The 27,872-nt window shown below is 40.9% G+C and overlaps 1 protein-coding gene across 4 annotated transcripts in view; it reads right to left on the reverse strand.

Moving 5' to 3' along the window:
• The window catches only part of DOCK1 (dedicator of cytokinesis 1), a 620,618-nt gene that overhangs the window by 539,179 nt on the left and 53,567 nt on the right, over positions 1 to 27,872 (reverse strand). For 3 of the 4 annotated variants that reach the window (XM_075000462.1, XM_075000464.1, XM_075000465.1), the window contains 5 exons: positions 21,351 to 21,391; positions 18,709 to 18,764; positions 16,954 to 17,050; positions 8,807 to 8,955; positions 1,464 to 1,599 (listed from right to left, as the gene is read on the reverse strand). In XM_075000462.1, the coding sequence (XP_074856563.1) occupies positions 1,464 to 1,599; positions 8,807 to 8,955; positions 16,954 to 17,050; positions 18,709 to 18,764; positions 21,351 to 21,391 (479 nt within the window). The remainder of the gene's footprint in view (positions 1 to 1,463; positions 1,600 to 8,806; positions 8,956 to 16,953; positions 17,051 to 18,708; positions 18,765 to 21,350; positions 21,392 to 27,872) is intronic. The other variant, XM_075000466.1, reaches the window with a different exon arrangement.

The raw sequence follows: 27,872 nt of genomic DNA on the forward strand, positions 1-27,872 counted from the left end.
CCCACAATGCCCCTCTCACTGCTACGCTCTGGCTGCTGCTCTCCAGTAACAGAAGGAGCCTGATTTTCCAAGCGAGAGCAGCAAGCTTTTAGCTGTGGGCTCATGTTACTTTATGACAGCCTGAGAAATGGCTTCTTTCTTTTTATGTTGTTAGCAGGCTGCATGCATCTACCCATTCAAATAGCCCCTGCAGGGAGTTCACAACTGTCAGTATGCTTGCTATTTTTTTCTGTGCTGCCTGGCACCAGCCTCTGCCCTGCCATGCTGCATGTAAACAAGGCTGTGTTGGGGGTCGTGCTTAAAAACACACAGAGAAACATCTTCTAAGTGGTTTACATGTGTCTGCAAACCCCCTTCCCTCCCACACAGGTGCCACACAGTCTAGGTATTTCCCATGCTCAGACACATCACGTGGGTAGCCCCCAGACCACCCCAATAAAATGATGTGCCTGCTATTCATTGCTTGCAATGATGCCAGTCATGCAGGAAAGAGAGGGCTTTGCTGCTGCCATGGGGAAGTCCCCCCCAACAGCGGTTAAGATACTAGGGGCTTTGCTGTTGGCATGGGAAAGTCTCCCCCTGCAGTTAAGATACTGGGGGTTTCAAAGAAGGAACAGCTCAACTGGTCATCCAGAGCCAAACCCCACCCCCCGACCCATACCCAGGCTTGCTGCTGTCACCAGGGACAACCAACAATTCTTTTTCTGCAGTGATGGGAAATGGGATACTCAGTGGACGGTCAACTGAGAATACAGTTGCTGCACCCGTGCTGGCAATATAAATGTAGTGGGAAACCAAAAATTTTCTCTGTTTCTTCCTACATTCTTCTCCAACTAAACTAACCTTCAGGGCCCCAGCATTATTGTCAGGGATCACATTTCGGCAATGATAGAGGTGGAATGGATGGCCAGTTGAGAATACAGTTGCTGCATCCGTGTTGGCAAATCAAAATTTTTTTCTTCTGATTTTGAGTGTCTTCTGCATTACTTCCAATGGATCGAGATATTTTCAGGGATTGCTAGGAGAATGATGAAAATGCAATGAGGGGAGATGATGTCAAGACCAGCCAGCATACCCAGAATGCTAAGGGGATGAGGGAACTGTGGGTAGCTTCCCACAAGGCACTACTGCAACAGTCGATGTTAGCCAATATGTTTGTGGCAGCAATGACTTGACTTTGTGGGGAGCACGGTGTGAAGATTGTCAAAATTGAAATTATAAATTCCAAAATTAGAAAATTGATATAAATAAATTCAAATGTGTCTCATTGTGCAGATGCAGCCTAACATTCATTGGGGAATAAGCTTTCATGAGTAAATTTTAGATTCATTGCAATCCATCTAAAAAAGTGGAACCCACGAAAGTTTATTCTACAATAAATATGTTAGTCTGTAAGGTGCCACAGGACTCCTCGTTTTTTTTTGTTTTGTTTTGTTTTTTTAATTAGAGATAGTTAATCTTACCTTCTCTTCTAGTAGTCTTTCCTCAACTTGCTTGGAAGCGATCTCATGAGCTCTAAAAAGGCTGATTGTGCTAGTCTGTTCCGGATCTAAAATGTTACCATCTTCATCCCTTACAACCAGGTCCAAATCAAGAATCCTATGTAAAAAGTTCATGAGAACTTATTATTATGCATAAACAGACTACAAGAATTGTGGAATGTTGAATATAATCACAGATAGATGATTTACACAAAGAGAAAAATTACTTTTTCTGCTCCATTACATTTGACATTCTGGACAAAAAGTAAGTAGTATCCCGTAGAAATTGATTGTCAGATAAATGCTCTCTAGTTTCTTTTTAAAAAAATCATCCTCGGCAGGCAGTTCCAAGTTCCTTCAGTAACCCACAGATCTGTAGAAACAGACACCATGGCTGCAGCTTCACTACCTCTCCCTTTCAGAAAGGACATGTAAATACAGCAGTTTAAAAATGCAAATAAGACATGGATTTAAATATCTTGCACCTCATTTGCATACTCCCGAGGGATCTCGGTTCCAAAGGGGCTGCTTTCAAATCACAAACAGCCATGCAGCTGGGGTTTCTTAGGAGGGAAACCCTGCTTTCGAAAGCATGCTTCTTCCGGGAAAAAAAAAAAAGGGAAATCTCTAATAATCTTGGCTAAGGCCTTCAGGAAGAAAAAAGATTAATCTTCCTAATATCCTCACGGAATTATTCTTTCCTGCTCTGTGGAGTCTTGTTTTGGTCGTCCTTTCATCACTAAGTCACCTGGCACAATTTTCTGGGCCAATGGGAGGAGCTGGATACCACCCAGCAGAAAGGGCTGAAAGACATCAATAGCGAAGAGCTGATGGGCCTGGTGCTCTTGTCTCCAGCAACTAACATTCACAGGCTGAAAAAAATCAAGAAGTCCTCCCTGCTCTCCTGAGCTTAGGAGTGCAAAGTGAAGAAGAGGTTACTCCACTGCAAACCAGATGCTTCACCCCTTTGCAGTGCAGCTCTGGAAGAAGTGTTTACATGTGAGGGAGTCTGAAAAGTCAGCACTGAGCCCAAAGGAGTTAGCCAATAGGACAGCAAGTTCAACTCTAAGAATGAGATGCAGATAACAGGTCTGCACCCTGAATATGTGCCTGGGGACCCACAGATTGGGAGAATTGCTAGATTCCATTCAGGCTTGAGAGGCTTCACCCATCCAAGGAAAGAAAGGCTTGGATTCCCTCCAAGTTTGGAGGGAGCCTGGCAAGAGTGTCACCAACTGGATCTGTGACAGCGGGTTTCTTGAAATATGTTTGTCTTGAACACTCCTGATCCCCTCCATGGCAGTGAGGTTGCCAGAGGACAGCTTAGGAAACCCTGAAGTATGCACTGACTGACTTCAGCACCTAAGGAGGGCTGCACGATGAGGAACTGGGAGTCTCCATTTGAAGTCAGAGATCAGGAGCAAACAAACACAGCATCCTCATTTGTAAAAGTGATGCCGTCTTCTGCTGCCCTGAGAGGGCAAAGACACTCCTGGCCTAGACTTGGAGACAGAATGAGAGGCTTTGTGAACAACTCTGGCTACAGATCCCCTTCACTGGAGGTATCCTGCCACACCCATCCAGCTGGTGTTCTGCTCTGTAAGGAAGCAAATGCTTCTGCTTGGAGCTAAGGAAAAACACAAGAGACATCCTGTGTGTAGAAGAGCATAGCCAGGCAGGGGACAAAAAATAATCAAATACTCAGTAACTGATCATTCCACCTTGCCACTATGGGCAATCGACTGGAACCCCATTGGCACAGATTGTCAAATGAGGAGAAGCAGAAACTATGTGGACTTTATCTTTTCATTTCTCTTCAATTTACAAGAGACATTTGTAAATAAAAGCATTGATGACTAAGAAGTGCTTTATTTTCTTTACAATCAGCTTATCAAGTAAAAAAAAAATAAACCTGTCAGCTACAACACATAACAAACTGATCCAGTCTCATTTAACGAAACACATTTAACAAAACACTCAACACATCCATTTAACAAAACACTAGTCCATAAATCCACAATGAAAGTTGTTTGTTATCTCAGCTCAATAAAATTGATATCCTGTCTTTATTTATGTAAAAGTCCATTCCTATAATTACTTTCAGGAAACAATGGGGAAAATAAGAAAGTACATGAAATCCAGATTGTATACTGAAGTGTAATGACCTCTGGATACTAAAACTTGTCTTTTTATTTCATTTAACACAAGATATATGGCCATGCTAAAAATATATTTCACCCTTTGAAATGAGCATACTTACTCAAAAGTTCAAATTCAATTCTTTCCCCTACTCTACAGGGAATGTTTTGATCACTTAATTAGTCCATCAGAATATTATGAATAAAAAACACAGTACAAGATGTTCTATTGTGTTGAGCACTGAGCATCTGGATGTTATTCAGAGTAACTTTAACCAACTTCTTAGCCAGATGGTAAAATACAATAGCCAAACAAACAATATCAACAACATCTGGTTAATTGTTTACTGGGGTACCGACCATATCTTGGATTATAAATGCTAAATTTACTACTGAATGGGTTTAGTGATTTTTAATCACTATTTTTGCTGATAAAGTACATGAGTACAAAAACTGAAGAACCTGCAATGTGTAAGATGCAAACCCAAATAGCTGAATTCTCTTGAGCTAAATCTTGCTAGGCTAAGCTTCGACTATAGTTACCCAAAACATACGTACAAACGTATCCCAAAATAGCAATTCCACAGCTACTCGTGGAGCTCAGAATAGCATGGCTATTTCAAGCACGGTATTCCATTTCTGCTACCCCTTGTCGTCAGATGTGTAGCATAAACCTCAAAATAGCGGCTTATTTAAAACTTCAGTGCCATCTGGACAGCATAAAATTTGAAATAAGTTATCTTGAAATAGTGTATGCAATTCACGTTTTGCAAATTGCATAAAATTATTTTGAGTTAGGGAGACAGCAGACCCTAAAAGTAACATGAAGAAAGTTTGGCTGATCAGTGTTCCATTCCCAAGAAATCAATAATCTTACACTACTCTACCATCTCAATCTTCAGAATGCTACTTTGACCAGTTTCCAATTGTGATTATAAGCAATGCAACATTCCTTACCTTTCAATTAAAATATAAAGTCACAACTAAGTAGAGAGGCATTCCTCCTTACTGTGGGATGATTTAATCTACAGTTAACCAGTTCAATTTTCAAACACAATTTCCCTCCATCCAAATAATCTTCAGGTAGTTTAGCCTTAAATCAGAACTAACCTCATCTAACTTGCCGACATATCTGATTCATGCCACACTATAACATTTGTCATTAAGTGGGTGCAAGTTCAGGTTTTCATCCTCATCTTCTGGATGAAGACAAATGCTATGAAATCTAATCAACTGTTAACAGTATAACCAATAGCACGAGGTGAGTACTACACAAGCAGCAGCACAACGACATGCTCCATGTTTCCAGACAAACCATCTAGCACTGCATGAGAGCACAAACAAGTTTAGAGCACGTACAGCTGGTGGTGCTAGAAAAGCAGATATATTTCTGTGGAAGTGGCACAGGATTTTGAGAGACACAATCACTATAGCTTTCAGGTGACCTCAGAAAAATCACAGCTTTAATCTGACATCCAATTGATGGTGTTACAAAATTTGAAACAGCTTAAGAGAAAGATTCCATAGTAAAATTCCTTTAATCTGACCTTTGAAATTTGTGTAAGTCGGGGGTCTTGGATGGTGGGTTGGCGCAGTGGAAAGGGGACTGTGGTGGAGTGGATCCAGGGCATGTGAGGGAGGTGAAGCTGGAGATGCGTGGGGGGTAAAGAAGCTGCAGGAGTGCAGTGCTGAAGCCGGAGACACATGGGGCAGTGGGGTGATGCTGGAGACACACGGGGGTTGTAAGCCGCAGCTGTGTGTGGGGGTGGTGAGCCATGACTGGGCGGGGTTTGACCTAGGGCATGGGGGTTATGGTGACAGCCAATAGTCTGGAAAATGTGGTTATCCAGCACATGTCTGGTCCTGGATGTGCTGGATTAAAGGAATTTTACTGTGGTACACGTTATAACTTGTAGAACAAGAAGTCTTGTGGCACCTTATAGACTAACAGATATTTTGGAGCACAGGCTTTTGTGGGCAAAGACCCACTTCATCAGATGCATGAGTTGGGGGGGAGGGTTTCAGAGGGGTATTTAAAGAATGGGGTCCCAGTAAAAGGGAGGGCCAGGGCTGACAAGGTCTATTCAGCAAGGTGGAAATGGCCCCATATCAATAGTAGTATCAAAAGAGGAAAAAACAAGTCAGATCAGACAGGGGGATATGAGCCATTGTCAGAGTCTCATAGGGAGATCTTAACACCCAGGACTGAGAAGCTGCTTTTGTAAGAGGTGAGCCACTCCCAGTCTCTGCTTAATCCTTGATTAATGGCGTCAAATTGCAAATAAATTGCAGCTCAGAGATTCCTCTCTCCATTTAATTTTTGAAATTTCTTTGTTTCAGGACTGCTACACTTAAATCTGCTACTGAGTGTCCAGGGAGATTGAAGTGTTCCCCCACAGGCTTCTGTACATTACTGTTCCTGATGTCTGATTTATGTCCACTTATTCTTTTACACAGAGACTGTCCAGTTTGGCCAATGTAAATTGCAGTGGGGCATTGCTGGCACATGATGGCATATATTATATTAGTAGATGGGCAGGTAAAGGAGCCCCTGATGGTATGGTTGATGTTAGGAGGTGTGATGATGTCACTGGTGTAGATATGTGACAGAGTTGGCAGCGAGGACTGTTACAGGGGCTCGTTCCAGGCCTAGAGCCACTGGTTTGTGATTTGTAGTGAGGATTTGTTTAAGGTTGGCAGGCTGTGTGTAGGCAAGGACAGGCCTGCCTCCCAAGGTCTGTGAGACTGAAAGATCATTGTTCAGGATGGGTTGCAGATCACTGATGATGCATTGGAGAGGCCTTAAGTGGGGGCTGTAGGTGATGGTCAGTGGTGTTCTCTTGTTTTCCTTGCAAGACCTGTCTTGCAGCAGGTGGCTTCTGGGTACCCATCTGGCTCTATCAATCTGTTTCCTCACTTCCTTAGGTGGGTATTGTAGTTTGAGGAAAGCGTGGTAAAAGCCTTGTAGATGTTTGTCTCTGTCTGATGAATTAGAGCAAATACGGTTGCACCTTAGTGCCTGGCTGTAAACAATGGATCGTGTAGTATGCCCTGGATGGAAACTGGAGGCGTGTAGATAAGCATAGCAGTCTGTTGTTTTCAGTATAAGGTGGTATTTATGTGACTGTCGCTTATCTGCACAGTAGTGTCCACGAAGTGAATCTCTTGCATGGTCCAGGCTAAGGCTGATGGTGGGGTGGAAACTGTTGAAATCACAGTGGAACTCTTCAAGAGCCTCCTTCCCATGGGTCCAGATGATGAAGATGTCATCAATGTAGCACAGGCAGAGGAGGGGCGTAGTAGACGAGAACTTAGAAAGCGTTGTTCCAGGTCAGCCATAAAAATGTTGGCATACTGTGGGGCCACGAGAGTGCCCATAGCAGTGCCACTGATTTGAAGGTATAATTTGTCCTCAAATCTGAAATAGTTGTGGGTGAGGACTATGTCACAAAGCTCCGCCACCATTTGTGCCTTGGTCTCATCAGGGATAATGATCCTAACAGCTTGGAGTCCATCTTCATGTAGGATATTGGTGTAAAGGGCCTCTACATCCATGGTGGCCAGGATGGTGTTTTCAGGAAGGTCACCAATGGATTGTAGTTTGCTGAGGAAGTTGGTGGTATCTCGAAGAAAGCTGGGGGGTACTGGTATCATAGGGTCCAAGTAGAGAGTCCACATATCCAGACAATCCTCTGGTGAGGGTGCCAATGGCTGAGATGATGGGGCATCCGGGATTCTCAGGTTTATGGATCTTGGGTAGCAAGTAGAATAAACCTGGCTTGGGTTCAAGGGGTGTGTCTGTATAAATCTGTTCCTCTGTTTTTGTAGGGAGGGTCTTGAGCAGATGCTGTAGTTTCTTTGTGTATGCCTCAGTGGGATCCTCGGACAGAGGCTTGTAGAATATGGTATTGGAGAGTTGCCTGGCAGCCTCCTTTTAGTAGTCTGTCCTACTCATGATGACAACAGCGCCTCCCTTGTAGGCCTCTTGGATGACAATGTCGGAGTTGTTTCTGAGGCTGTTGATGGCGTTGAATTCTGCACAGCTGAGGTTATGGGGTAAGCGATTCCGCTTTTCTACAATTTCTGCCTGTGCACGCAGGCGGAAGCAGGAAACACGCCCCCCCATGCATCTGATTAAGCGGGTCTTTGCCCATGAAAGCTTATGCTCCAAAATATCCGTTAGTCTATAAGACGTCACAACAGTTCTTGTTGTTCTCGAAGCTACAGACTAACATGGCTACCCCTCTGATAATTATAACTCTTAAGCTGTGTCTACACGTGCATGCTACTTCGAAGTAGCGGCACTAACTTCGAAATAGCGCCCGTCGTGGCTACACGCGTCGGGCGCTATTTCGAAGTTAACTTCGACGTTAGGCGGCAAGACGTCGAAGTCGCTAACCTCATGAGGGGATCGGAATAGCGCCCTACTTCGACGTTCAATGTCGAAGTAGGGACCGTGCAGACGATCCGCGTCCCGCAACCTCGAAATTGCTGGGTCCTCCATGGCGGCCATCAGCTGGGGGGGTTGAGAGATGCTCTCTCTCCAGCCCCTGCGGGGCTCTATGGTCACCGTGGACAGCAGCCCTTAGCCCAGGGCTTCTGGCTGCTGCTGCGGCAGCTGGGGATCCATGCTGCATGCACAGGGTCTGCAACCAGTTGTCAGCTCTGTGTATCTTGTGTTGTTTAGTGCAACTGTGTCTGGGAGGGGCCCTTTAAGGGAGCGGCTTGCTGTTGAGTCCGCCCTGTGACCCTGTCTGCAGCTGTGCCTGGCACCCTTATTTCGATGTGTGCTACTTTGGCGTGTAGACGTACCCTCGCAGCGCCTATTTCGATGTGGTGCCGCGCAACGTCGAAGTTGAACATCGACATTGCCAGCCCTGGAGGATGTGTAGACGTTATTCATCGAAATAGCCTATTTTGATGTTGCTACATCGAAATAAGCTATTTCGATTTTGGCTTCACGTGTAGACGTAGTCATAGTGTATTAAAATGCTATTATATTATATTATTATTATTATATTACAATTTCCACTTTAAGTAGAAAATACACATATAGGTACTTAATTCTTTACAGAAATGCTTTCTTCACATATATGCAGTGCTTTCAAACTGCTCTATATCAACACACAAGACCGATTCCCTCCCCTTGTCCTCAACAAGCACTACTAAGAAGTAGTCCTCACAAACCTGTTTCCATAATCGATTTTGGCAGTCACTTTCTTTTTCAGTTCCTTGAGCTCATCTTGAGGTAGAGTCCCAGAAAGTATCTGGGATCTCCATTCAATAAGATCATAGATCATGTGTCGCACACTGTAGAACATGTCTCTATTATCTTGCTGTTTGGAAAAAAATATCGAAACAAGAATGTAAACATTATTTTAAAAATTTAAAAAACTAAACACAATTTAGAGTTTTTATATGAAGAATTAAAAATACAGGACATGAAATTCAAACCTAGCGCTACATCTACACTAGAGAGTTTTGTAGACAAAACCGAATCCTAGTGCTGGAAGGGACCTTAAGAGGTCATCTAGCCCAGCCCCCAGCCTGAAGCAGGAACAACCCTAACTAAAACATCCCAGCCAGGACTTTGTCAAGCCTGGACTTAAAAACCTCTAGGGATGAAGATTCACCACCTCTCTAGGTAAAGCATTCCAGCTCTTCACCACTGTCCTAGTGAAACAGTTTTTCTTAATACCCAACCCACACCTCTCCATCCGTAACTTTAAACCACTGTTCCTTGTTCATCTGTCACTACTGAAAACAGCCTCTCTCTATTCTCTTTAGAGCCCCCACTTCAGGAAGTTGATGGCTGCTATCAAAACACCTCTCACTCTTCTCTTCTGCAAACTAAATAAGCCCAAGTCCCTCTGCCTTTCCTCTTAGGTCATGCATTCCAGCCCTCTAATCATTCTCGTTGTCCTCTGCTAGAGCTGCTCCAATGCATCCACATCCTTTCTATACTGGGGAGCCTAAAAGTGGACTCAATACCCCAGATGAGCCCTCACTAGTGCCAAATAGAGGGGAATAATAACTTCTCTAGAGCTGCTAGGAATGCTTCTCCTAATGCACCCTAATATGCCATTAGCCTTCTTGGCTACAAGGGCACATTGTTGACTCATATCCAGCCCCTCATCCACCATAATCCCCAGGTCCTTTTCTGCTGCACTGCTACTTAGCCCATCAGTACCCAGCCTGGAATAGTGCTTGGTATTCTTCCGTCCCCAGTGCAAGACTCTGGACTTGTCCTTGTTGAACTTCATCAGATTTCTTTTGTCTCAATCCTCAAATTTATCTAGGTCACCTTGGAACCTAACCTTACCCTCCAACATACCTCTCCCCCTAGCTTAGTGTCATCTGTAAATTTGCTGAGGGTGCATTCCCTCATCCAGGTCTTAAATAAATAAATAAATAAATAAATAAATAAAATGTCAGCCCTAGAACTGATCCTTGGGACAACCCACTTGAAACCGACTGCAATATTGATCAATATCCACTGGACCTGGCCATCGAGACAGCTTTCTAGCCATCTTATATGAATGGCTTGTCTCTTATTTAGGTTCCTAAATACTGATTTAGGAGCCTAACTACATTCCTTCAAAACCCTGATCATCATTCATACAATAGTGAATGATTCAGGATTAAAGACTTTTTTTGATTGTGTGTGTCTCTTTCCACTGACCGGTCATTACACAGAATTCAAAAAGACAGACAGCATGGACGTTAGAGGAATAATATGGGAAAGACCACCATGGTTTTAAAGAGCAACGCAATACTGGATAATTTACTGGGCTGAGGGAGATGGACTTGTTCCGTCTTTAAAAGGAAGGATATTTCTAGATCTATGATGGTAAATCTGCTTACAGTTCTTTGGGTTCACAAGAGATCGGATCTTAAACCTCTCTACTCAGAACTGAATATAAGCTACCCAGCAGCACAGATCAATGTAATATTTTGGGGGAGGGATAAAAGGTAGAAAGCAGGGGACAGGGAGACTACATTGAATATTTGACAGGGAAGAAGTACTTTTGCTAATAGTATTTATATAAATACATAGGATTATTTTAGAAGCCATGAAACAGGGCCACTTCTAGTGTGAGAGGCAGTGGTTGCCCAACACTGCACACCAATGCTACACAGAATTAGGACAGCAAGTGGATGTTGTACAACTGAGAAATTAGAGTGACTATTAAGCAGATAGAGCTTTTACCACAGTTGGCATTTGGCAGGAAATCAGCATTAACCTCCCTAATCTCAGAAAAGAAACCAGGATATATTTAAATAGATGAGAAGTGGTAAGAACTAGATTTGCCACCAGCCCAAGTTCTCTCAGGATTGTTCTTTCTTGATGAAGCTGCCGCAGGAAAGCTATGAGGGTGCTCAATACACACTGCCCACGTTCCAATTTCACTTTTTTGGGCTCAGACTTACCTGGGATGTCCTGGGTGGGTTTTTTTTCCGGGGGGGGGGTACTTTGGGGGTGATAACCCTCACCATATCTAATATGAGCACAGCACTTCCAACATCATACGAGGCCACTGGTTCAGTACTGATCCAAAGGGAATTGTCAACATCCTCCTGCACTCAAGATATTTCACTAAGGTCTCCCATCCAGGCCAGAATAAGACTACATATTACTTATCACTCCCACAAGCACCAGTAGGGACAACTAGGTGCCCCAAAGTAAACTATGATCCTTGTGTTCACATTTTAACAAGAATGCTGAAGAACTGTTGTAGAAAAGGAAAAAAAAATATCAGGGCTGGAGAAAATAAGTGCCTGACAGTAGGACATTACAGGAACTCAATGTGTTTATTTTATCAGCAAGAAGATGACTTAATTGCAGTGTATAAATTCCTTCATGGTGGGAAAATACCAGGTATGAAAAGGCTCTTTTACCTATTGGAGAAAGACATAATAAAAGCTGCTGGCTAAAAGTCAAGGCCAGACAAATTCAAATTAGAATTAAGCACAATTTTTCTAACAGTGGGGGTGATTACAATCTATCACAAACTGTGTCAGATTCTCCATCCCAGCTATGTCTACACTACAAGTTAAATTCAAATTTAAGACAGTTAGCTCAATTGTTCCAAGTGACTGTCTTCACTGTACAAACCATTAGCTTGATTTAGGGAGCACTAACATTAATATCATAACATGGTTGAAACTGGCTCGGTGTAGCATCAGGTTAGAATTTAACAGTTGAAATGAAGGCTAGTGTAGAAACGGACTAGGAAGTGAGGATACTCAAAAATCGAATTTATAAAATCCAGCATTATAAAATTGAATTTATCTGGTAGGGTAGATGTAGGCCACTTAATGCCCATGGTTCAAGGCTGGAAACCTTCCTGGAAGGTATACCTTACTCCAGCAAGTCTCAAATTTTATTTGATTGCCCCCCTGCCATCCTTGTGTCTGTAATCATTTGTGTCCCAAACTGCAACCCACTCCCAAGTGCATATACTACCACACAATTCACAAGGCAGAGTGGGAGCAGTGGTTGAAAGCTGAATGCCCATTTCTGAAGGCAGCACCACACAAGTATGAGTAACAATGTGAAATGTGATATTTTCCACAGGTCACTTAGCATCCCATTGCTATCTTTATTTCTGCACAGCTGCTGGCTCCCTGGATATCTTTATCCTCACCTCCTGGGTATGCACGGCCCTTCTGCATGAGCCACTCAGGGCTGACCGTCAGCAGTCTTCCAAACACTCCACATGCACACAAAAAACTGCGCACACACACAGTTCACCTCCCCAGCTCAGCCTTTGACACATACCTGTGCCTCCCTTAGGAGGACTGCCCCATAGTTTGACAACTAACTTTCTAACGTTACTGGGGTCAATAAAGACATAACTGTATACAATGTAATTGCCAATGTTATACAAACTAAGCCACTCCTCAGTGTAAAGGGAAAAAGGGAAGGAAATAGCAAGGGAGGCATCAGACACCAACGAACGCTAAGCTCATGGTTGTTGTGCCCATGATATGTTATATAGGTCAGACTAGAAGATCTTTTGGTTCTATATTGTACTAAGTTCCAAAAGTCTATAAACCACCTTCTCACGCTACCTAGTTCCCCCCGGGAAGGTCAATCATGGGTTTTCCGCCCCCCTCTTTTCACTGATTAATCAAATTTTGTTATGTAATGCAAGCATTCTCTGTAAGACATGAGCCAAATATGAACCGATCAGACTGTACCATTTGACTCACTTTGTCTATTCAAGTTATAAACATAACAATTACTGTGGCATATGGATCAATGCATTTCTGCCAAGGACGGCAATATAACTTGCCTGTTCAATACGAGTTCTGAATTTAAGATGCATGCATAAGGCTTTGTAGTTCAGACACTTGTTTCAACAAGGTGGTAGCTCATATCTAAGAGATGCTGTATATTTAATACCAGAATTAGTTCTTCCTATGTTAGAAGCCCTTCCTCAAAGATTTAAGTAAGTATATACAAATAGGAAGGAGTTCTGACCTAGTTTCCCCTCCAATGCTCTCTGCTTCACAACCACCATGCTATGCTAGGTTTCGTGCAGCTCCATGGGTGCCACAGTTTAAGAAAAATCTCCAGTCTCCCTCTCTGAATGCTCCCAAGCAATGAAAGAGGGGGAGGAGGGGAAGACTAACCCCCACATAATTTAGAAGCATGGGCGGAAATAGGGATGCCACTGCAATCAGAATATGGAATGAGATGTTTTAGGGCACGGGTCTGCAACTTGCAGCTCTGTAGTCACATGCAGCTCTTTAAGGACTTATTTGCGGCTCCCGACATTATAATTGCAAATTTAAAAAAACACAAAAACACCCTCCTGATTATTTTTGATCAACAGTGAACATCTAAAAGCCTCAAAATGAACAACTCGTATCTAAATAGCAAACTACATGTGATTGCAAAACATTGAGTAACTCCCTCTCAGGTCCTCAAGCACAAGAGAAGGTTCAGGAGTGAAAGTCAGGAAGACAGTGGTACAAATGCACGTAAAGTGTGAGGAAATAGAATAGGTAAAAACTTTGTGAACATCCTGCAGTAAATATGTACTGCATCACAAATCATTGTGTGTGTGCGCCCTGTTCTTAAAACAGGGGGTACAAAAAGTATGGTTTGATATTATTTATTAAGGATCATCTCATATTCGCATGCAGCATAGCTCTTGAATTATTGAGTTTTTTTAACCAAATTGGAAAAAATGGCTTTTCTTGCTATTTTGGTTGCCATACCCTGTTTTAAGGATTCAAGAAAAGAGACTGGAAAGTTACAGGTATATGAAGGAGTCAGCCTTCAGGGGATCCTAGGGTCACTTCTCATTCTGTTTTCCTTAGTTATTCTTCCCAATTCTGCCCCTTTTCACATTTTTTCCTTTCAGGTCCTGTCCCACACATATATCTCTTGCATCAGAAAAGCATTATTGCTCAAGTATTGCATCAAATTTCTGCTTGATATTCACTTGCATGTGGTATTTTCTCTCGCCTCAGCTGCATCATATTACCTCTCATCCTCTAATTCATATGAAGTATAATATACTGTTGTCTCTCCTCACCTTTCTTTTGTGGGCCTCATCCAATGCCCAGGGGTCTAACACAACTTTTCCACTGACTGTAGTAGATTTTGGATCAGATCCTATACCATTCTAAGTTTCTAGCTTCTTTAAAGTGTCTTATGTAAGACAGACGCATTACCACACTCAGGTAGTAATTTATTTCCTTGCTTTTCCCAAGTTATGTTCTCATCTCTTCCATGTTCCCAAAATCTTATTTTTGCAGGATATTCACTTTAATTTGCCAAAAAAATCAGAAGTCATATAATATACATTTCATAGAGCTGTTCATAACATCCAGAAATTTTGCATCAAATGATAAAGAATATACTTTGAAGTGAAAATTTTCCATCTTCTTTAAAGAAGATGGGTTTGCTAATCATATATTGGTAGTGACCTTAAACTAACAGCACTGAAATGCTGCATCTCCAGTAATGTGGACATTAGACTATACTGTTTACATTTCAGCTATATTTTTTACCTGAAGCGGACTAGATAAAACTGCCTGCCTACAGCATCACAAAGTATCCATAACTAACCCCAAACTCATAGTTTTTTCAGTTAGTCTGACAGACAATTAATGCTTATTGCTCTACATTTGTAAGATGCTACTGTGTAATCAAAAACAAGCATTCACAGAACATAGACATGGAATTTTAAAAAGTGTTGCATGTGTCAGACAGACATAAATATTTTGGTTAAATTAATGAGTACTAACTTTTCACTTAAAATTTAATCATATAAAAATACTCATGACTAAGAATTTAAAAATCGTGGTACCCAAGCAAAGCAATTTAATTTTGTCCATTAGTATTTTACAGGTCAAAAAGGCTTATAACGATGCATTTTAATGATGATATTTTAACCCCCACAAAACTTACTGTTTTCTGAATTTCCCATAACAACCTTAAATCTCTCTCTCTAACATAATTATTACAATAGTGATCTTTTACTACATGACCACACAAGTGCCTAACAAACTGCCAGACCCTACACTAGGAACTAACTAGGCACTACTTCGAAGTAGTCAGCAGAGAGTCTACACACATTTTCCCTTACTTCAAAGTTAACTTCGAAGTAGGGAGCCCAACTTCAAAGTCCCTACTCTGGGAATGGAGTTGTGCCCTACTTTGAAATTTATCTATGAAGTAGGGTGTGTATAGATGCTGAACTTTGAAGTTGCTTACTTCAAAGTTGTACTTTGAAGTAAGCAGCTTTGAAATTATTTTTGTAGTATAGACACAGCCAAAGAGTTCCATAATTCCTTCAGTTTGAAGACTGCAAACAATTTAAACAGTGGATGTTTCAAGGCTAAATCATTATGAGATACTTAACTACTGTACCTATAAAATAATAGAAGATGGTACTTTTCTTTCCATTATTGCAGTGTCGTGGTAACAATGTCCAGCAGGAGCTAGCTCTTGTATTAAGTTTCAAAATGTGGTGTTTTATATTACCTCCAGTGTTGCAAAGTAGGGCTGTCAATCAATTTATATCATAGAAGGTGAGCATTGCACAATTTCTATTCTGTGTGGTAACATAAATCCATAGATTTGAAAATGAAGAAATATATCCAGAAATATTTAATGAATTTCAATTGGTATTCTATTGTTTACCAGTGCAATTAAAACTGTAATTAATCATTTTTTTCTTCTAAATTAATCGCATGGTACAGGTTGAACCCCTTAATCTGGAACACTCTCATTCAGCAAACTCTGCAATCCTGTATGATTTTAAGAAAACAAAAACAGTAGTCATGTAGCTCTTTAAAGACCAACAAAATGATTTATTAGGTGATGAGATTTTGTGGGACTGACTCACTTCTTTAGTTAGCTGGGCAACCACTTATGTATACAGCCAAGTTTCCCATGGTCTCAAAGTTTTTTTCCAATCACCACTCCTGGCTCTCAGAGTTTTATGCTCTTATTTAGCTGTAATTTACCCCAAATGTCTTCTCAGGGCCCAGTAAGCAGTGGAAGTGTTGGTAATGCTGCTAGACAATACTGACCTCCTGTCATCTAGCAAATTCTCTTGTCCGGCACCAGTCAGATCACAAGGGTGCCAGACAAGGGAGGTTCCACCTGTACGACCAAATCCTAACCCTGATTCATCTGCAAATTTAAATAGGAGCTTAAGCTGAATGAAGTTCTAATCAGTAAATATAAGAAAAAGAGCTGATATTATTACAGAAAAAAAAAACAATGAAAACTTTGGGAGGCCCCCAAATTTCTCTGACTTTAAAAGCTAAACATTAAAAAAAAATCTAATCTGGACTACAAAAATCTACAACACAAATAAAAAGCTTGCCCTACAGGGTTACCTGCTTTTATCACTACCCCTTGGTGAGGTGACTAAAATTAGAGGGAAGAATATTACTAAATCATGTTGCATTATTCCTCATCTCATACTGCATACTATAGCCTCAGAAGAACACAAGACACTTAACACTGCTGTAACAAGGCCTGCTCCCTAAGTCTCTGATCCTCCACATCAGCCCCACAGCTTTCACAGCATGGCACAGCATGGCAAGGTATACCAAACAACTGAATCCCCAGGTTGCCTAGTCACAAAACCCCCAAAGCAGTTTTGCAAAATTGCAGAGTGACTTTAGGAGAGGAAGAGTAAGGAAAGGGTGATCTTAGTTAAATAGACTTTCTAGAGCTTACATTCAACTACTCCTATTTTTAAAAACCAAAAACAAAAAAACTGTCTTTTCTCCTTCCATCCACTTAAGCCATGAAGCCCAGAATACTATAAATAAAGAAAAAAAAAGTGCACTGTACTTACAACATACAGCTGCCGCCATATACTGGACCACTCCCGTAGTGTTGTGGTAACTTCCTGAATCAGTGGGAGCTCACTGGGTATGACTGTTTCATGCTGTCTGAAGTTTGCAAAAGAACAATTTTTTGTTAGAATAGTAAAATGATTAAAATACTCCAATTTGTAGAAACAACTGGCTATTGCTACATGGTAAATCTAAGTCTATGACAACAGGACTCAAAAGGAAATACAAACATATTACAAGTCACAGAAGTTCCATTTTTGACGGTCACTGGCCTTCTGTGTGACCTTGCACAAATCTCACTTGAACTCTGTCCATAAGTTTTCCCATCTGTAAAATGGGTATAACAGTACTTATCTCCTGTGGAGAACACATTGAGATCTACTGATAAGAAGCACTAGGTAAGAGTTAAGTATTATTTCCACAAATATTAACATTCCAGGTATATCACACTATTTTCTTCTTGGTGCACTAACTTTTGTAGGCACTCACTGGGGGAAAACTAGTTGTATGACATGTAACACACCGTGGCATTATGATTGATGCTTTGCAAAATTTTGTTCTTAAAACAGGAAAACCTGCTTTGCAGGTCTTTAACACTGGTGTCTTTAGTTCACTAATTCTAAAATAGTGCAGCATCTGAGGATGAAACAACAGTTATCTTTCTTAGCATGTCAAAAGTGTAGCACTTAGAGGCAGTTTTATAATCAGCCAGGAAGATGCCATTATGCAGTAATCATATGATTAGTTGTTTTTTTCCCCCCATTTACATATTTAAGAGGGTTAAAAAAAGATCAGGCAAAAAGGAGGAAATATTTTAATTCTTTGCACCCAACTTTTGATTTAACTAGTCAGTTGTCATATCTACTCAACATTACGTTTGCTTCACAAATACATTTTTAATGATCTTCTGTGAGGTGTTATAACCTATAACATACACACATAATAATTGGGTAACAAAGTTCAAATTCAAACAACTCAATGCAGCATCATTTCATTAGCTTAAACTGCTTTTAGAGAAGAGCTCAAAACCACTCAAAGTAAGCGAACTCAGGACAGCAGAATGTATACAATACAGCACAACCTGGCACTGGGATTTACCAATGGAGACAATCTTATATAGGAATGCTTTGTGGCAAGGCAACAAACAACTGATTCCTTAAAATGGGGAGCTAAGTTTTTTACTTAGCTTATTCAAGAAAAGGCCAATACTGATTGGAACATCATCTAGAAGTTCCTTTACTGAGAATGTATCTGATCTTAAAGCCATCTTTATAGCCTATTAGATCAAGGCTTAAAGATCCAATGGCAGGAAACTGAAGTCAGAAACAATGGAACTGTAATTATTAACCATGGGAGTGGATTATCAGGGAATGCAATGGCCCGGAGAGCAGAGCAAGCTGGGGCCCTGTTGTTCTGCTTCTCCCACCACTGCTGGTGAGTGCAGGGAGACCAATCCCCTCATGTGGTCACCAACCCCCTCACCCATCTCTGCCAACCCTGCTAGGCCACGAGACACCCAGGCACTCTGGTCTTGCCACCTGCATCTGGCTCCTTGCCCCTCCGACCCATGGTGTTGGGGGTGCTCCATTCTCCCCACACATCACCCATTAGATCTGTGAATCAGTTCTGAAGTGTTCAGCGCATCCTTTCATTAGCCAACAGGAAATGAGGTATTAACCAGTCTCATAAAAGCACAGAAATAAAATTTGCACAAATAAGTATGTTATGCTGTTAAACGGCAAGTCTCAACTCACCCTTTTCCTTCAACTATTGCTTCTTTAAGCTGGATATAGGAGGCAGGAAATATGCCCTTTGAAGGGAAAAAAAGAGTTAGTGGGTTTTTTTTTTTCAAAATTAACCAAACATCTAGATTACAGACTGTTATCTAACAAACAGCCTCTATTCTGCACATCATTTTTCACATTCTATTTAATAGCATCAAAGAGAAAGTCAATTTTACGAATGCCTGAGATCTGATTTTGATTTTACATGTGTATTTTAAAACTGTATTATGTTCCTAGCTACTGCATTATACAGCTCAGATAGCTCCTTAGATACCGTACAGCGGCCTATAAGCAGATTCAACTCCCCCTCTGCTCAGGTATCTACTTCAGTTTCCCAACTTAACTCCCAGAAGAATGCATGTGAACTCACAGGCCTACACACAGCCTCTCTTCTCGATCCAGTTTATTAACAAAACTACTTCACCTCAACTCAACAAAAATCTTCCCTCACAAATGTCATAGTTCCTTCCCACACCCAAGTCCCGCTGCCTGTCCCATTCTTAAACCTCTCCCAGCTGAGATTTCTACCCTAGCTCACTAAAGAGATCTCCTGCTGTCCTTCACATGACCCTGGTTTTCCCTGCCTCTCAGAACAGACTCCCCTTTATAGGAACTACCACATTAGGGTTGCATGTGACCTAACTTGGCCACCTTGAAACAGGAAGTAGTGAAGCATGCACATGCGTGCATGTGCAAACACACACACACCTATTTCACCCAGGCAAGGCATACACATTTCAATGAGGGATATTTTAAAAGATTCCTGCTTGAAGTCTGTTGCATGCCTGAAACAAATACACCTTAAAACTGAGTTTTTGAGTCCCTCGCCATTTACAAAGCCTAGAATTAGAATGCAACTATTTAAAAGCTAATTTAAAACCAGGATAAGGTGGTACATTTCCCATACCTCTGCTTTTAAAACTAGTGGTCAAGTATCTTGCCTTGATATGTCAAAAAAGTAGATGTTTTGCGATTATAAAACACAAACATCTAAGCTACATTTCAGATATTACTCAGTGGCAAAGCTAAGGATACACAGCTTTTATTTTACCTTAGCAAGTTCTCCAGTTACCTAAGCTAGCTATCAAAGATAGAGACACACAACTGAACCTAATTTTGTGTAAAAGCCATAAAATTCTTAATGCACACTCACCTTAACGTTAACTTTTCATAGGTTGGTACCACTTTACCCTAACCTCAACACATGTTAATTTAACTGAGGGAACCAAGTTAAAGTCCTTGAGCAGTTAACTTTCTTTTTAATTTCCATCCCAATCCCTTGAATAACACATTAGGTACACAAGAGGAATGAGAGAAAAAAAAAGAAGTGAGTAACATAGTTGAAACAGGAAAGCAGGAGAAAATGCCAAGTGCCAGAGGTGCCAGAGGAACAGCCAAGAGACACGGGGCAGAGGAGAGTATCAGAAGGTCAAGGATGGCACATTCAAGGAAGAAAAGGTTCAGCCAAAAAAAATCTAGATACAGACCATGAAAGGAAATGTAGCAAAAATACCAGGAGATTATAATAGGAAGAAGTTCCCTCTCTACTACCAAATGCTAATCTTTATGAAAGCAGAAAGGTGGAAATGGAATGAGAAGAGAGAAAGAGAAAGAACACTCGATTAGCATTCAGGTGCTTTTGTACATAAAGCAATACAAATTCAAATCAGTTAAGATGCACGAGGTTCATTTAGAAAATGTGTCTTCACCATACACAGTTAAAAAAAGATTCACAGGAATTTTCCATTTTAAATGTATGAAATCTCTCTCAAATTAGTAAGGTCTTTTAAAACAAAAGAAACTTTTTTAAAACTTGTTACCTCTAGCAGCAGTCAGCTCAATACAGTCAACACAAATACACACTACTTAGAATTTAGGGAGGCACATTTTGAAGTTTTACTTCAAAACAATTTAATATCTTACTCCAAAAAAGAATATCAAAAAGGAACAGAAAACTAAAAGGAAGACTGGTTAGGAAATGGGAGAGGCCTACCACAGAATTCAGTATGTAATTACTTTTGTTACTTTTAGACGTTCAGACATTCATTGTTACTTTTAGACATTTCATTTCACTGTTAAATGAAAGGGGAGCCAAGTTCATTTCTGTATGCAAATATGTATTTCTAAACCTTTTTATTTTAAAAGGCAAAAATCAAGACTATAGTCTTCCATTCTCGTTAAGTACTGTTACAAAATACAACCCCTCCCCCAAAAAAAATTAAAATTCAATATTATAGGCAATAGTTCAGCTGTTCCCTTTTTTGTTTTGGGAAGTCTGCTATCAACAGACATTTTATGCTCGCTTCAATTCAACAAGGCAAAATTGCACTGCAGAAAGCAACATTATTCCATTTTTCCACAGAGAATGGCTGAAAATCACAATGCTATCACTTTGCAAGAGGTAACTGCATTTTATGAGTAATTTACCAGTATTTACCAGAATATGAAGCTAGCATTAGCATTTAACAGATCAACTAGATTTGAACTTTTATAAAAGTTCTTAGTTGACTTTTAATAAGCTCCAATATACAAATGAATGTGGAATATGTTTATATCAAAAAAATTTGTTGTAAGAGAAAATGAATTTGTAACTCTGGAAATTGAATACTCACCTTTTTAGATTTTTTTCTTAATGTGTAACCTCTGTACCAGCCTAGAATAAAGTTATGAATAGTTTATTAATAAAATTGCAATAGATTTTTGTATGGAGTTGGATAATATGTTAGCTCTCTTTTTAAACAGATTTTTCTAAATGCAGCTGAATTTCAATTTATTGAAAAATTGATAGCTTAATATTCATGATCACTTAGAGCAGTTTTACTTACATCAGTATTTCCCAAAATAAGCTAAATCATTTTAAGTGCATGTACATTACATATTTGCACTAGTTTAATGTGTTTACTTTAAAAATGATTTAGCTCAACCAACACTAGTTCTTTGATGTGGATCAGCCCTTTGTTATCACGTCAGGGAACAATATCATGCCATTTAGAATGCTACTCACACACCAGGAACAATAAATAGACAAAGACCCAGATGAAGCACATAGATTGTGAGCAAACTACTGGCTGAAATGTGTTTCATAAAGCATCAGAACAATTTCAAGCAACCAACTAGAAAAATCAAAGTCCAAGAATTATCCATGAACAGATAATGGGGTTACATGTGTTTTTTAAATTATTCACTGGGTGCCCCCTCTGCACCATACTGGGGTACTGGTTCAGCATTGTGAAAAGGAAGAGTCCCACCTAATGTTAGTTAAACCATAGTGTCAGCATGACAAACTAGAGAGCAGCACATTAAACAATAATTGCTTAGGGGTCCAAAACAGAAAATACAAAATCTGCAATAACAGCTCTGTAATGATTGCACTGATATTTAAATGAAGATGCTTTTGGGAAATTTGTGTTTTACCTTTCAGAACTAAAATATATCTTGACTCTCCAGAGTTCTCAGTGTTAAGGGGTCTGAAGCCTCAGTTCAATGCCAGACAGCAAGGGAACTGGCATTCCAGCTTTTCCCTGGGCAATTTCTATTGTAGTGCAATCATTCCAGTCCAGCAAAGCCATTTCTCACACTCACAGAGACAGGTGGCATGCCAGGAAAATATGGAGGTAATCTCTCATTTATTGTGCCCCCAGTTCACTACACATCTGCAAGCAATCAGCATTACAGCTTTTATTGTTTCAGAAACCATTCCGCTTCTTTGTGACTGTTTAATTAAAAAATCCCACAATACAGTCATTTACTCCCAAAGAAGGTGCTGTGCCAGGCAGATCAGCGAGCATCTCTCATGGACACTGTCCTCATTTCAGCACAAACTGGCTTGCTAACCTGTTTCATGACTAATTTGCATTTCACTTTCTGTCTACATTGGTTCTCTCACGTGCTCTCATTCCTGCCTTAGAGCACGCACAGTAAAATGGAGCTGCCGTCCCCAGTTTTATAAAGAAAGCCAAAGATTTTGTTTGAGTTTGGTACAAATCTACCTCACAAACTGCAGTAAGTCAGAGACCTCATGAAGAAGCAGCTGTGCAAGCAAGTATTAGGCATAGGTGCCTCAGTTCAACAACGGAAGAAAGGGCAGAGAAACAGAACATCAACACCACCAGTCAATCCCCCTTCCTAGTCACCTTTAAAAGAACCAGGAGGCTCTCATTTCTCACAATGAAGGGAAGGAAAAGAAAGAGAATATGCTTTCTACGTTGCAGCTTCAAAATTCAGACTCAGATTAGCCTGTGGAAGAAATTAAAATGAAGCTCTCAAACATGGTCCAGAAACAACATACTAGAAGGAAACTTGCTGCTGTCCCCCTTCTCATCACTTTGCAGAAGATTCTGACTTCTCACCCAAGTACTGCCTCCAACTACTCCTATCTCTGAGGCTATGTCTACACTAGCGTGATTTGCCTACAGAAGTTACTGTCAGAAGATACCTTCCAACAAACCTGTCAACAGATTGCAGCCAGACTGCAAAGCAGACTGAAAGAGCGATCCGCTCTGTCAACTGACAGGAGACAGACTGCCCGGACACTCTCCTGTCAAAACGGTCAACCAGAAGCACAGCAGTGTCACAGAAGTGCGCCCCTTGCCCCACAAACGTCCAGACTGGCTTTCTGTTGACAGATCTCTGTCAGAGATGTTCTGCCTCATAGGGGAGCGGCAGAACACTGTCAACAGAAGTGCCACATTCCGTCAATTTACTGTTGACAGAACGCCTTTGTAATGTGGACACTCTACAGGTTTGTCAACAAAACGCCAGGTTTGTCAACAAAACTCTCTAGTGTAGACACAGCCTCAATGTCTATGGCTAGTAAGCGTCACACTCTAGCTATTTGGGGTCTGTATTTCCTACCCTTATATATGTGTAGGTTTGTGAAAGGCTGGTGGATAGAGCAGAAAGGAGAAGAGAATTGTGATATATAAGAGAGCAGAACACAGATGTACCACAAGTGCCTTTCCAGTCAGGCTAGCAAGCTTAGACTGCAGGTTATAAGGCTTTGAAGAAAGAGACTAGGACATAACTGCTCAATTTTGGTATGCAACTGTTAAAATAATTTGTAGTTCTGGTCCATTACTAGGGGTCTTCTGCATAATGGCAATAACACATATAATAATTACATTAAATGTTTGCTTATGCAATGGAAAGACCATCCCCTTAATATTAAAGATTGAGGCAACATTTCTGGTATCACATTGATTTTATTTTTATATTACATACACACACAATGCCCCCACCCTCACCCCTGCATTCCATCCCCTATCCACTGGCAGAGAACTGTCTTAAAGCACCAAGTCCATGTCTACAAAGTCAGTCGCTGTTGACAGAGAAACCTCAGCAGTGACTTTGTTGACAGATAGCATCTATACACAAAAGCAGATTGAAAGAGCAAGCCGCTCTGTTGACAGAGAGCAGCCACACTGCCCTGCCCTCTCTCTCTACAGAATGGCTAACCAGAAGCTCTGCAAAACAGGGCTGCCCAGGGAACTAGAAGCCCTTTCTGTTGACAGACGTGTCTATACGGGTACTCACTCGACAAAACACTGTCGACAGAAGCGTTATACCTCATCGGGAACAGGGCCGATGCTACCGACTGAACAGCTCAGTTTTCTCGACGGAGTGCTTGAACCCTGTAGGTGCTTGGCGAGTCTTGTCAACAAAAGCCCAGTTTTGTTGACAGAAGCTGCTCATGTACACACAGCTCAAGAGTAGTCCGTGAATCCTTGTGCGATACAGAGATAACTTAGCAACCCATTCCTAGAAGGCCGAAGCATGCTGCGCTCTGGAAGTTTTGAGCCAAAGGAGCAGCTCCTAGAGCCCTCTGAAGTAACCAAAGGTTTGAAAAGTCCTGATGCTGGTTTAACTTGTATCAAGTCCAAAATCAGTTACAAGAACTAAAGTGACGGAGGAACGGAATGTGACAGAAAACCATCCACACGCAGCTGCAGGGAGTATGGATATGTAACTGACCTATAGAGCCCTTTATTTTCAGTTTCTATTTAATTTTTCTTTGAATTTATCATTGTTTATTACTACGACAACAAAAAAAAGGGATGAAAATTGGTTGAAAAAAAACCAAACAATTTTTCTTGGTAAATATGATATATTTCAGTTTATTTATTACAGAAAGACGGGGGAAAAGTATTCAGTAGACTAATATTGCCATGAATGTAATTCAACGTGATTTGTTGCAGAATTAAAAATAGAACTCAAAACACAATGCCACTGTGAGTTTAAAAAAAGCAGCTGGCAGCCCACCCCTGAGAGCCAGCTCTGTGGCAATACCCACTGCCAGGGTTGGCTCCCAGTTGCCGTAGGGCAGGGAAGTGAATATCTGACCCCTAGTTATCCATGTTATCCCAGGCCGCATCAGATAAAACAGGAAGTTGGATAATCAGGGTTTACTGTATGTTTGATCCCTAAATACAACTTCTTATTTGAATAAATGGCTTATTGTTGCAGACTTAGAACTGTTAGTCTATGAATATTTAATAATGGGCACACCATTTGCAGCTCATGCACACAACCTTCCCCAGTCCTGCCAATGTGGGGAGAAGGAGGAAGATATCCTGGGGCCTGGTATTCAAAAGGGTCTGGAACTCCCAGCTGCCTTGGCTGCTACCACAGGAGCATAAGCACTGGGAGCCATGGGCCCAATAAAACTCTGCCTGAGTGCCACACAGCATGCTCAGGACTGGCGGGGGTAGGGAGAGGGAGGAGAGCAGTGCAGCGCATGCCAGGCGGTACTGAGTGCTGGCTGCCCCTTCCACCCAAGTCCAGACCCCTCCCTCAATACGCATACCTTGCCCAGGAGCTGGCAAGTTTGCCCACCTCCTGACTTCCTTTTTTCCTATTTTGGGAGTGGGAGGGGTTGTTTTTTGTTTTTTAACTATTAAATACTTCCTTAAGTTCTGAAACATATTGATACAGATTTCCACTTTCTTCCCATTTTAGTATTCAGATCTTTAAACCATTATCTGATAACGATGTGAAAATGTATAGATGGTGTGAAATCAGTATTTTTGGATGCACACACACATCAGGATAGCTTGCATGTGTGCCTGTTTGTTATGTGCATCTTCTAAAGCTATGCATACCCTTACTTCAACTGGCTGGTTTACATATATACACTGACTTAATGCATTACCGTAATACCTCCGTTTCATGCAATGTATTGTATTTTCCTAACAAAACAAGTTATTTTTATACATGCATTAGACTGATATAACATAAGGAAAAACTAATAATACTTTTTATGAAACACAGGCATTTTTCCAGGAAAAATCTGCTTAAAGAAACACAAGGACTTACTGATCTGTTAACTCTTCCAGGTCTTACCCAGGCAAAGAATTGTTCCTAAACCACAGGAACTGTCTACTACAAATTCCCCTATTGATCACTTCCAGTCTGTTTGGAAGTGATCAAACAAGGGATGACATGGTACAGAGGTGAGTACAAATAAGCAATATAATTCAAAGGGTGTAATCAAAGTAGATCTGGGGTTATCAGCCCTTCAAGGACAGTCCTGGACTCTGAGGAATTAAAGAATAATTAATTAAAGACTGGAAGGGGATGAAACCTCTAGAATACATCCAACAACACTGGCAACTGTAAGCATGTAAAACACTCAAGTAATCTGAAATACAAACAGGACAGCAACGAAGGGTCCTGTGGCACCTTATAGACTAACAGAAAAGTTTAGAGCATGAGCTTTCGTGAGTTAACTCACTTCTTCAGATGCTCACTTCAGAAGTGAGTTAACTCACGAAAGCTCATGCTCTAAACTTTTCTGTTAGTCTATAAGGTGCCACAGGACCCTTCGTTGCTGCTACAGATCCAGACTAACACGGCTACCCCTCTGATACTTGACAAACAGGACAGTGGATGAGGTAATTCCTTGGTCAGAGTTTTATCTAGGCAAACTTAAATCATGTCATTTACATGTCTGCAGAATAATTTTGAATAATATCATTATATGCTGGTTTTTTTCCATAAGACCTGGCCTTATCAAATGCCCATGATGGACTTGCTCAGTTTAGGGGATGAAACCAGGTTGTGTAATGAAGGTGACTATTGTCTATAGAGCACCTGCTTCATTTGTAAAAGAACTTTTAAGGTGTGTAATGAATGAGGCAGATGATTGTAGGAAGGGACCGGACATTCCCAGGGATAATACTGCCCCATATAACTGGATTCAACGTCTACTTCTGCGACATAGTTCTTACATAATGCTGGGCAAGTCACATGAACAGAAAATTCACAAATGGATCACTAACTGGATGTTCCTCATTTTCTGGGTTCTGAGCTTCATACCCAGGGGTCTGGTTTGCCAGATTGCTTAGTACTCACAGTTGTGACTGAAGTCAAAGGGAACTGTGTTTTGAATATATAGGCATGCTCACATTCTTACACACACACACAAATACGGCCTGCACAGAGGCTACATATAGGATGTTTTAAAATGCTAAATCTCCAATTGAACATCCCAACTAAAAGGCCGCTTTTGACCATACTATCTCTGTTCTTCAAATCCTATTCTGTAAAATGGGGATAATACCATCCTTGTTCACTTCACAGGGGTGTTGTGCTCATCACTATAGTAACAGTGTGCTTCACAAAAAATAATACAAGAGAAAAGTTAACAAGGAAAACTAGAATTCTGTCTTCAGAGAAGGTCTTGATTACAGTAGAACACACCAGGCCACAGGCTGACTGATGGTAAAAACAAATACTGAATGGCTGTTCATTAAATGATCCTTGTCCATCCTGTGTGTTCTAGGAGACAGGGATCCTATAGAAAAAATAGTGCATAACAGTGTAATAAAAAAGTCTAATGATGTATATGCACAAGGGAGCCCGATTAAGTTTGCTTTGGCAACATCCATTCTGGCATTTCCTCACTTCTGAGTACTTGATTTTGCAACCTTGATAATGCTTTTAATGTAGTCTACTTGTGTGAAATTAGATTTAAAAGGATACGTTCCTCTATTTAGCAATCTGATTTGTTTTTCGTCTAAAGCAACGATGGCAAAATATTTACCTTTAAGTGGGTAAATGAAGACCATACTACAGAAATCACAAAATTCCCCTGAGGGACTCTTTTACTGGGCATTTGTTTTAGGCAAATATCAGTA

The sequence above is a fragment of the Carettochelys insculpta genome, chromosome 7 (assembly GCF_033958435.1).
Source record: "Carettochelys insculpta isolate YL-2023 chromosome 7, ASM3395843v1, whole genome shotgun sequence".
NCBI lineage: Eukaryota > Metazoa > Chordata > Testudines > Carettochelyidae > Carettochelys > Carettochelys insculpta.